The sequence below is a fragment of the Chelonoidis abingdonii genome, chromosome 15 (assembly GCF_003597395.2).
Source record: "Chelonoidis abingdonii isolate Lonesome George chromosome 15, CheloAbing_2.0, whole genome shotgun sequence".
Lineage (NCBI taxonomy): Eukaryota > Metazoa > Chordata > Testudines > Testudinidae > Chelonoidis > Chelonoidis abingdonii.
Genome location: NC_133783.1, coordinates 54859134 through 54871430, shown reverse-complemented (window position 1 = coordinate 54871430; position 12297 = coordinate 54859134). Strand labels below are relative to the sequence as shown.

The window sequence follows — 12297 nt, the reverse complement described above, 5'->3', positions numbered from 1 at the left end:
CATAAATGCAAGATCCTCTCATGGACCATCTTCTTTTTCAATGTGCTTGCCTCCCCTACAGATTTTCTGTCTGGTCTAGTGTTTAGGGAGTCCACAGCTTGAGACCCATTAGACTGTGCCCTTATGTGTCTCAAATACTCTACTCTGCCCACTGTTCACTGATTAGAGGGGCCCAATTCTGTAGATGCTCCCGAGTGGAAAGCCAGTGACTGCTCCAAACATGGAGTAACTTAAATACTGGGCAGACACTGAGCACTAACTCATATTTACCCTGCTTTAGTATTAAGGAATTTGATTCTTATTAAGTCTACCAAAGGCAAAGGTACTAGAATATCACATTAGCATTTGCATTACACAAAGGTCTGTCATCTTTTTCTCAATTTTAAAAATATCTATTTTCACAAGTGTTTTTTCTCCTCAATGAAACATTCTCTCTTGGCTGAAACTTGCCTTTGTTGGGTGACTTTACAATTCACTTCCACATTATCTCAGTTAAGCCTACAACAGTTTCAAATAGTCCTTCTATTAAAAATAAAGACCAAACAGTTTCTATTCTTCCCTTTTAGGTTCCTCCTCCTGGATTTCTCTCTCAGCAGGATGACAGCCTAAAATTATTAATTTATTTTTTCTGTCTTGTCTCGTCACTTCACATTCTGTTTCTAAAGTCTTAACAGAAACTAAAATTTAAAACATCTGGGTTTGAAAATAGTAACCACGCAAATGTTTTTTTTTTCTTTGCTAGACCTCAAAAGGTCAAAATTTTCTAAATAAGGAAAGCAGGTCAGTCCCACTCCCAAATCATATTCCTGCAAAATATTTTTGTATAGAAAGCCTTCTGTGTGTGGCAGTCCCATTGACTTCAATGGGAGCTCTGTGGGTAGAAGACTTCCATACTAAGTAAAAATCATGCCCTTTGTAAGGTGCACCTAACTAGAACATAGAAGCTTCATGGTTCCCAAGAATAATCTTAGAGAGAGAAAGAGAAATCCAGTTCTTCAGTCAGGTCGTTCAAAGAGGATACCACTCTTATAATCATAATGCATATACATTATAACTTACATCCACAGCCTGGTTATAACTAATTCTAGCCTGGATCATCTCAGGAGTGTCTTTAATACTGGTAAACTTCAAAGCACATGGATGCTGACGGTACTTCTTCTGTTGAGCAGAAAAGATCAAAGCTGTGAATTTTGTGCTGCTCTTTCATGCTATTTGAAAGGGAAAAATCATAGGTTGCTCAAGATTAGAGTGAATTTGTGAACATAATTAGAATTCCTCTTTCCTCATCTTTATGTCCTAGGTACTTTCAGATTAATATTTGTTTCAATTTAACAATAGCCATTTACAGATTAATATTGAGCATTTCTACCTAAATTGAAAGGAAACATTTCAAAATCAGATTATGCCTACTAGAATACTCTGGGACCCATGGTAAGAAAGCATTTTTAAGTGGCTTCAAACACAGTACAATTGATTACGTTTTTTATTTATAGTTCCTTTAAGCAAGAAATGGTACCCACTCAAACTGCGCTAAAAATGGCTGTGATTACACTCGTTGGAAGTTTTATACTTCCTGCTAACATCTGAACATGGCAAACTGCACTGAGATCACTAATACTGTGTTTAATTATTGCTGCATATTTTACAGGTGCTGAGATTAATTCCACCTATTTGAAAGGGCTCATAGTATCTTCTGAGAAGTCTTGAAATATAAATAATTAAAATGAAGGCTCCATATTGTCAAGCTTACACTTTGTCCATATGGCCCAATCCTTGAAGGCCATACACATGTAGCAGTCAAATCAGCAACCACTCTTCCTGCATCAGGCTGTACTACTTCCATCTTCAGTCTTATCTCCACTCCACACAGAGTCCTGCTGCCTGAGTGGGGTGTTTGTGGCTCTTTTAGAAACTGCTCAGATTTCAATGACCAAGTCTAAATCCCTATCCCTGTTACATCCCTTAACACAATTTTTAGGCTACAGGGCCAAATCCTTAAGGGATGAACAACCTGTAAAACCTAAAGACTTTATGGAGATGAAGGTGGTTTTGGACCTCTCAGAATATGTCCCAAACTGAAAACAGAACTGTAGAATAATTTACTAGAAATTCATTTAATTAAGTGCTGAGAGATACTGCTCTTGGAGATGCTTTTTAACCCCATCTTGCCTGACTTTTAAATAAACAAATATTATTATTTAGTGTTCATAAAATAGGCCAGATTAACAGTCTTGGAGTCTGAAGTTCTGTATTCGAAGACAGAACAGACACAATATAGGCACTAGCAATGCAACTTTGCTATACTATCCTGTCAACGTGGGCCAAACCTCACCTACAGGGACCACTTCAAGGGGTTCAGCCTTCATAGCCTACTGAAACACTGGCCTCTCTACTGACAGTGGTGTCCAGTTAGTGACAATGAAATGCAGATTTTTGTGACATCTGCATAATTTAAAAGTTTGTGGGCCAGATTCCCAGCTTGTATAAACAGGCAGAGTTCCATTGGCTTTAGTGGATCTGGCCAAATACGTGGTCCACTTTCTTTTAAAAGTCTGTTTTCTCTTACTGCTGAAGATTATATGGAAATATGTCAATAATGCCAGCAGTTGGCCATGCTAAAGGATAACTGAAAAGCTAAATTATTTGGTGCATCTTTATACTCAGTGTGTGGACAGGTGATCTCTCTAGGTTTTACCACTGGCTATCTAACGTGTTGTAAGTCTTTCAGTTTTCTACTGATGAAGATTTGGTCAACAGGCCCTCCTTCAGAAATCTGCAAACTATTGAACTGATTCTGCCGGGGGCTCCTTTGAAGGACTGCAGAAACAGGCACAAAGGATTCTCGAGCTCATCTAAAGAGCATTCTTTTTGAGTGGGTAATGTGGGAGTCATGGGGATAATGATCAGAATCCACAGAGACAGCTGGATCGAGAGAAATCCACATGGACATCCATGTCCAATGTGAATATATACGAAAAGACAGAAAGAAAGAACATGTACAAAAGGAGGCTCTGGGTGCAATAAGTGCATCTTTTCATCATCTCTCCTGTTTTGCTTCATTAAAAAGGTAGGCTAGTAGGTAGCAATTGAGCACTGTTTGATTGCCATTATTATTCATAATATCATTTGTCACCTGCTTTGTTTTTGCAAAGACTAGATGGACTCCTACTGGTGTGTGTTTGGTATCTGGTTTCCCTCTAATTACCAGTCCTATTCCTGGTTTTGAGGGCTTTCATGTGGTATGCCTTTTTCTTTCCCCTTTGAGTGGAAATTATTTTAATTTTATACAGACATTTTGCACACATTATGCAGAAAGTTCTGTTACATGCTGTCATGAAATCTCACCTCACTAATGAGTTCTCCTGCCTTCTTAGCCTGCTCCACATTTAATGACCCAATAGCTATCCATCCAACTCCTTTCATCCAGTTCAAATCTGCTCTGTATTGGTTCTGACAAAGGGAAAAAATGCCCCATTGTTGGTGCTCATACATTTAAAGTGCCATTAGAGGATTCAGACATATCGGGAACACCAACTGAGTCAAATCAGTGCCTGCTTTTGTTTTATCCACGGCTGCGCAATTGCAAGTAAAACAAAAAAATACAGAGAGACGGCAGTATAACCATCTATTATCAGTTCTGCTGTATGCTTTGCAAAGCAATCTTTTAAAAAGGTTGGCCTGTTCCCTCACTGTCATCTTCAGTTCTTGTTCTGAATACAAAAAGTAGGCTTGTTTCATCGTATGCAGTATCTTCCTGGATATTCTTTGATTAAAAGGACACTGCAGAGACAATGAGGATTCTGAGGGTATAGATCTGTTTCAGAGGATTTCTTGTAACATTCTTAAAATGTCACAATCAGGGGAAATGGTCTCAGCTGATACCGTCCAAGGACCCTGAACGGTGAAGGGTGTTTAAATGAACACTTTCCCCTAACAGTGGTGACATTTTTCTATTCAGCAATTATGAGACCAAGCCTCGCTTCTCTCTATCCCGCCCCCAAGCAACAAAATAACCAGTCATCAAAGCTGCAATTTTCAAATGAGCCTAAGGGAGTTAGGCCCACAAATCACATGAAATTGCCAAGAGATTTGGGCACCTAATTCCCTTAGATGCCTTTGAAAAATCCCAGCCTCACTCATTAAAAAGGAAAGTCTGTCTTACAGAAAACACACATCACTTTCACATAAAGGAGGCAGTGTCTCTAGTGTTTAAAGCAAGAGACCAGACTCTGGACTCTTGGGTTCTGTAACTGATTCTGTCATCATCTTGGTCAAATTATTTAGCCTCTTTCTACCTCAGTTTACCTGTTTGCAAAAGTGAATAATAAACCTCATGGGAGAGTCCTGGGGATTAATTAATGTCTGCAACATGCTATGCAAGGACAAAGACTTGACATACTGAACCTGGCAAATACATGCTGATTCTAAGGACTCCATTTTCAGATCCAAAAAAATATTTGTCCATGATAAAAAGTTTCATTTATTCAAATGTTCTTATGAGCTAAATGGATTTTGTCAATGTATAATATATATATTTTTTGGTCCTAAATGTATAAACCTAGATTTTAATTCATGAGCTATAGAAATTCATTTAAGTCCTAACCATCTGAAAGAGACGAATAAAACAGTTATGCAATGTATGAGATTGTGAACTTACATCACTTTGCAAACCATAGGCCTTCTTGGCCCATTCCACTTTCATGTCAGTAGGCAGAGCAGTATAACAATGCAGGGTTGTCTTATATCCTCTGTCTGTGATCAAACTCTGAGCCTTTTTGGCATGGACAAGGTTTATCATATCCATGGAAACATGAAACTGAGACTTTGTGTCCTCAGATGCCTTCTTATACTCCAGATCACTCTGTAACTTGGACATTTGGAGAGAATGCGCTATCTGTGAATCTGCTTTCACATCTTTCACTCCAATCAATTTACCCTTGGTCTTCTCATAACTTTCCTTATACTTTATCTGTAAAAAAGAAGAAATGGATCATAGATACAAAGAGATGCAGTGGAGCTGTAGCCATTTATTAACAATCAAGTGGTAACTTAGCCACTTAAAGTAAAGACAGCATTTCATTTTTGCCATTATTCAGGTTCTCCCAAAATGCATTTGCCTTTTGGTCTCTGATAGAAACACTACAGTAGTGAGATCCACATTTGGAAACTGAAATCTCCTCAAAGATTCATAGATTCCCAGGCCATAAAGGACCATAGAACTTCTCCAAAATAATTCCTACAGATCTTTTAGAAAAGCATGCAGCTTTGACTTAAAAATTACCAGTGATGGAGAATCCACCATGATCACTGGGAAGTTTTTCCAATGGTTAACTACTCTCGCTGTTAAAAATTCATGCCTTGTTTCCAGTTTGAATTTGTCTAGTTTCAACTTCCAGTCATTGGATCACTTTACACCTTTCTCTGCTAGACTGAAGAGACCTTTATTAAATATTTGTTTCCCATGTAGATACCTACAGACTGTACTTGTCATCTCTTAACCTTCCCTGGGTTAAGGTAAATAGACTGAAAGAGCACAATAGATCTTTATAAGGCATGATTTCTAATCTTTTAATCATTTTTGAGGCTCTTCTTTGAACCCTCCCCAATTTGTCAATATCCTTCTTGACTTATGGAAACCAGAACTGGACACAATATTCCAGCAGTGATTGCACCAGTGCCAAAGACAGAGGTAAAAATAACCTCTCCACACCTACTTGAGATCCCCGTTTTTGCATCCAAGGATTGGGTTAGCCCTTTCGGCCATAATGTTGAACTGGGAGCTGATGACCCCCAACTCTTTTTCAGAGTCACAGTTTCCCAGGATAGAGTCGCCCATCCTGTAAATATGGCCTACATTCTTTGTTCCTATTTGTATACATTTACATTTAGTGGTAATAAAACACATATTGTTGGAGTGTCTCACCCATTTAGATCGCTCTGTATGAGTGACCTGTCCCCTTCATTATTTACTACTACCCCAATTTTTGTTTCATATACTAACTATATCAGCAATGACTGTATATTTTCTTCCAGATCATTGACAAAAACATTAAATGGCAAAGCACCAGGAACCAATTCCTGCAGGATCCCACTAGAAACACAACAGATCAGTGACGACTAGGGACCAAATGGCTAGGCAGCAGTTCTGCAGAAAAGGACCTAGGGGTTACAGTAGACGAGAAGCTAGATATGAGTTAACAGTGTGCCCTTGTTGCCAACAAGGCTAATGGCATTTTGGCCTGTATAAGTAGGGACATTGCCAGCAGATCGAGAGATGTGATCATTTCCCTCTATTCGGCATTGGTGAGGCCTCATCTGGAGTACTGTGTCCAATTTTAGGCCGCACACTACAAGAAGGATGTGGAAAAATCGGAAAGAGTTCAGCGGAGAGCAACAAAAATGATTAGGGGGCTGGAGCACATGACTTATGAGGAGAGGCTGAGGGAACTGGGATTGTTTAGTCTTCAGAAGAGAAGAATGAGGGGGATTTGATAGCAGCTTTCAACTTCCTGAAAGGGGGGTTCCAAAGAGGATGGATCTAGACTGTTCTCTGTGGTACCAGATGACAGAACAAGGGTAATGGTCTNTGGGGATTGGTCCTGCTTTGAGCAGGGGGTTGGACTAGATGACCTCCTGAGGTCCTTTCCAATCCTGATATTCTATGAATGATGATTCCCAATGCCTATGATTTCACAGTAGAACAGGAAAAAAAATGGAGCAAGATCAAGTCTCTAAGGCTTGTGAGCTTTCAATGCAAGTAATCAACATGTCTGTTTCCAAAAGGGAATCAGAGTGGCTTTAGGGCTTATCTAAAAAAGGAAGCTGTTCTTCAATATTACATGTCATAATCTAAAAGATAAAAAAATCAGCCAAAATAATCTTTATTTCTTTGAAAACCAGCCTCTCTCTCCCAGAAATTTTCTGGCTTATTGCCCAGACCAGTGACTTAGATGCATTATTCTGCAGTGCCACTTGCAAATTTTTGGTCAGTTTCTGGTTCTGAATCTGAACATTCACCCTAAGGGCTAGAAGGGGCTGGGGAAGAGGTTGCATGGTCAGGTTTGTTGAGAAGGTTTATATTTTTCTACAACAAACCATCAGGTTAATTATGGAATACCATCTAATTAGAATCTATACTCACATCGCTTGCCAGATCCCTCTTTGCCTTAGCTGTCAAGAAAGACAGTGCATCAAGACGAAGTTCAAATCCTTTTTCCTTCTGCTTCTCCCAGCTACTCTTGTACAATTTCTAAAGAGATATCAATAACAACACTACTTAATTATCAATAACACAAATAATTTGCATTACAGTAGCACAAAGAGATCCATATAAGATTGGAACTCCATTAGGGTAGGTGCACATAGTCAGAGACGGCCCCTGTTCCAAACAACTTACAGTTTAAGGGCCTGATTCGGATACCTTTACTCACACTGAGTAATGCTTCCTCCACAAATCGCCCCATTGATTTGAAAGGAACTATTAATGTGCCACTAAAACTAGACTACTCACATGAGTAAATTGAGAATGGGCTAAAGACTTTGAAGAATCAGAGCCTTCAGAGCAGTACTGGGATTGGCCAGCTATTCAAGCAAAAGCAAATAATTTGATTCTGTAATTTTTGAATTTAAACATTCAGATCAGCTTAAGGGAAATGTCCTTCTATTAACTACAGAGCAATTATTTCAATACCATTAATACCATTTGATAAGTTAAAGCGGTGGGTGCCAGCCCCAACCATACAGCACCTCACTAATATTTGCAGCATTTGCTCTGGCCTGTATGAAGAGAGGTTCGTCTTTGCTGATGCTGTAATGATGAAGAAACTGCTCTTTTCCCGACTTGTATGCAATCTGTCCATAGAAAACAAAGCAAACAAAGTCAGCAGCATCAGGTTATGTTCAATTTCAAATGACAATTGAGTTTATGGGAAGAAACAGGCAAGCATATTTAAAGGGAAATGTACTTGATGATTTCATCTTTAAAATCAGGGTCCTTTTTCCAAAACCTGAATTGAGATGCTCTCCTATAAAGCCTAAGTCAATTCCAGGTTAGCCATTTCATTTGTTATTAATTGTCAGTGATATTATATAAAATACAAACACTTGATAAAACAATAAACACCCTTTTATTGGGATTCTCTATTTTACTACCTTTCCTCAATTCCATGTGCCTCATTCCTCTTCCTTAGCCAAAGAGGGAGGGATAATGATATATTTATACAGAGTTAATCATCCCAAAGTACTTTATTTCAATAGACATAAAAGCTGATACAAACTAATGTTTTGTACAAAGTTTACACAAGGCATTACTTCACCTATCATGGAAATGTAGCTGCCTCTTTCATAGAATGAGTTAAGTTGTTTAATAGCACACAGAAATGTTACATTTTTGGGCAGGAAATGAAGAAGAATACAGAATGCTATTAAATTTGCAGGGGATATTTATGTGAGCTGGATATAATTAACCACATTATAATTTGGCCATGCCTAACACTCCTGCTTTAAATGAAAGTGCCGAGGATCTTTAATGGTCTGAAACAGCAACCACCTCCATTTTACATCTCAGTGCATTTCTAACAGCGCATACATTCCAGGATGAGACACTCTGCTTCAGAGCCCATTGAAGTTGCTAGTAGATTGATTAGAAGGTTGCTGCATTCAGAGCTACGTTTCACTTAAAGGCTCAACATCCTGCATCTCATAGAGATTGAGGGGGGGGGGGGGAAATGTTGTGTCTCCCACAAAGTGGCACAGAACTCTAACTCCAGAGCTAAGAAACTTGCCTCAAGATACATTCTTTATAGCTATAGGGAGGCAGAATAATCTAGTGGATAAGACAAAAGAGAAGAGACTCAGGAGACCTATGTGCTTTTCTGATTCACTTTTAAAACCAACTTTTTAAAGAGGTTTGAGCTATATGGATGAAAAAATGGAAGTGCCAAGTATTTGTAAGCAGGGTCTGAATGAGTTCTCCCCTGACAGCTAGCTGGGAGGGGCAGAGGCTTCAAGAGCAAACTGTATTTACATGAACATACCTACTCTGCCAAGATATCCAGACGATAGAGCTGTATTGCTCAAAGTGATCAACTTTGGCTGGTTTTGGGACAGCGTCCTTAACTTCTGTTTGCCAGAAGCTGAAAAGAGTGACAGGGAATGGATCACTTGATGATTACCTGTTCTGTTCCTTTCCTCTGGGGCACCTGGCATTGGCCACTGTTGGAAGACAAGATACTGGGCTAGATGGACTTTTGGTGTGACTCAATATTGCTGTTCTCATGTAAATCACTTTAGTAATGAAAGCAGGGGGAATGAAAAGTAAGAGGGGAGAGGGAGAGGTTTGGTGTCCCAGCCAGTAGGTGTGGACTCTCCCTAAGGATCCCCCAGTCTGGTTTAACCTGTTCCTCCCCACTGTTCAAAGATAGAGCTAAATAGGCTCCATTAGGAGCCTTTGGAATTTTAAGTGCTTAAATGAGAGCTGAAATCACTTGTGGTGGGACCGCATTTCTGCCTGCTAAAAACTGAAAATCACTAAGAGGCTGACCTGCAGAGGTCATAGCAGAGAGGCAGGTGACAGCAGAAGGTAACTGACAGTCGGCCAATGGGAGTGGTTGGCGGGAGTGGAACGAGCATCTTGTAGGTGGCCAACAGAGAGGAACCATGGCTGGCAGGGTAGCCAGCCAAAGTAAGTGCTCAGATGGCAGAGCAAGCAAGATACTTTCTTCCCCAGGTGGGAAGTGAACTCACACAGATGCACCTCTCAACCCTGGATCCTCACTGACCAAGGACAACCGCTGTGGGTGGGGTATGGTGAGGAAGCAGAGAGGGGCACAGAAAAGGAACTTTTGGTTGTACAACTGAAGAACATGAGGCAGAAGGCTCTGCTCCACACACTCTAGGATGGGCATCCTGCTCACAGTTTTATGCTTATGAATCCTGCTTGTAGCAATTTTCCCCAATTAATGTCCAGAAACTGCCCGCCTTTCATTAAAAGTATCTTGTCTATACTCAGACTCTGTGCTTACAAGTGGGGAAGTATTGCTTCTCAGAGGCGCCCAGCGGTGGTGTGTAATTTTCCCAGGTTACTGTGCGGGGGCTCAAGCTGGTTCTGTGTTGTACTGTTGAAAAGGAACCCCTAGATATTGAACCCAGCCCTGGTTGCTGCCAGCTCCACTGGCAGAAGGGTTACATCTTAAAACACAGATGAACAAAAAAGGAAAGAAGGCAGCTGTCTAGGAAAGACCAACCAACTGAGGATGAAGTGTTGCTCACGCAATATCTGGACAGCTGCCAGTGTCCTCAGTTCAAGCCACAACATGCAACATATCTCACTCTCAGCAGTTACCACTCTCGCTAAATTAGGTGATCAGTACATTTAACAACAGGTGCCCCTTGTTTTGAAAAATTAAAAACTGGTTGTGGTCCAGCTGGGCCTTCACCACAGCCAGGAGTTCACAGATACCAGCTGACAGGGTCATTGCTCTATTTCTCACATCTAAGGAAGGAAAGAGGATTGGGGGGGAAAAAAGTCACCTTGAGAAAAGCTTTATTTGCCTAAAAATAGCTTAAGCATTTGTGCTCAAAAAGATGCAGTCTTAAGTGCACTAGGTATAGTTAAGGATCTGAGTGAGACAGGCAAAATAGTCTCACTGAGAAAAGAAAAACAGCAGAATGCAGAAGTTGTAAAGGATCCGGTTTAGTCTCTATCCGTCTGTCCAGATGCCTATATGGTCCTTATCACCACCGTATCTAAAATCTGAGGCTTTGCATATATCTGTTCCCTATCAGGTTTAAAGGTTTCTAGCTGTGAAGCAGGGGAAAGTTAAAAAAAAAAAGGGGGTTTAAGAAGTAAAGCTCAAAGTTATTTAAAGCCATGGCAAGATTGAGAACTGAAGCCAATTTCTTTTTCAGTGGTTCTCATCTGTCCCCAAGAATTACCAAGTTAATGATAAAGCATCAGTGAGGACTCACATCACTATGCAGTTCCTGGCTTTTCTTCGCGTGTTTGATCTGGGAACTGTCGGCCACACTGGTGAACTTTAGAGCATCGGCTTTCTGTCTGTACTTTTTCTGATTTAAAAAAAAGCATTCAGAAATTGTTATCACATTTATTTTTCCAAGTGAATTCAGTGCTTTTCAAAAGGGGAAGACAGAGTTCTGGAAACTGATGTCTTCTGTTTAGAGCACAGGTATCAGCACTGTAAGCTTCCACATTCTATCATCTCTGAACCTGAACTGGGAAGATGTCTGCTAGTGCTGAGAGCAATGCCATATGCATGCCCAATCAATGTTCTCTCTGCTGAGACTGAAAACATGCATACTAATTAATGCCAGATATACCGACTGTATGACCTAGATCCCTTTCTTGTTTCACACTGAGCAATGACCAACCTTCCTGGTCTGGATTTGAACCAGTAACAGAGAAGTTTAAAGGCTCTGTATGCCATTACTCATTGCCTGAGTCCCCCAGTGCATGTTACCACCACATTTTACGATATAAACCTTTTCAAACACAAGTTTCTGTTGTTCCTTTTTTACTTTGTTAGATTATGAAAGAGCTTAATGCTGCTGTACATTTAACAAAGAGCACAGAGGACATATTTTAGCCCTCTTGATACAAACTTTTCCCTATATATCATATTGAACCTTATGACAATTCAAGATATTACTCTAGCACTTTTCTCCAATATCAACTGGATGCTAACTATAGAGGCTTGTCTGTAATGGCAGCTGTAGGTGCCCCAGACCCAGGCTCTAGGTTTGGGTGTCAGAAGGAGCATTCCATTCTGCCCAGCCCTGTGCATTAATATCTGACAGTTAGCCCTTTTGCAGAGATTTTGTGCAAGGAACCAAAGTTTCACCTTGCATGAGTAAGACTGTCCTTCTGATTAATACACTATAATATTCCTTAATGGCCTGATCCAAAGTCCACTGAAGCCATTAGAAAGATACCTATTGAACTTTGGATCAAGCCTAGACTGAATTCATCGCAACAATCGAGTCTGGTGTAGTGTTCCTTTTAGAGCAAATAAAATTCTGTCTGCTTTTGAGATAGTATAAGAAAATACATCATAACTCTTTCAAGACAGCATATAATGGGGAGACCAGGCAAACTCTTCTCATGTACTTTAATTGACTGTTTATTAATCTAATGATTCAGCAATCAAACCAATCATTCTGTATTGCAGGGGTACATGTGAAAGTGTTTCTATTACATCACATTTTGGCAGTGGAAGCCACTGTTTGAACTGATAGGTGAACAGATCAGTTCACACTGGGACTTTCCCGGCTGCACAAAAA

At 40.0% G+C, this 12297-nt stretch overlaps 1 protein-coding gene across 4 annotated transcripts in view; it reads right to left on the bottom strand.

Moving 5' to 3' along the window:
- The window catches only part of NRAP (nebulin related anchoring protein), a 62062-nt gene that overhangs the window by 20231 nt on the left and 29534 nt on the right, over positions 1-12297 (bottom strand). For 3 of the 4 annotated variants that reach the window (XM_032775144.2, XM_032775146.2, XM_032775148.2), the window contains 6 exons: positions 10969-11067; positions 7747-7851; positions 7142-7249; positions 4658-4969; positions 3346-3450; positions 1060-1158 (listed from right to left, as the gene is read on the bottom strand). In XM_032775144.2, the coding sequence (XP_032631035.1) occupies positions 1060-1158; positions 3346-3450; positions 4658-4969; positions 7142-7249; positions 7747-7851; positions 10969-11067 (828 nt within the window). The remainder of the gene's footprint in view (positions 1-1059; positions 1159-3345; positions 3451-4657; positions 4970-7141; positions 7250-7746; positions 7852-10968; positions 11068-12297) is intronic. The other variant, XM_032775147.2, reaches the window with a different exon arrangement.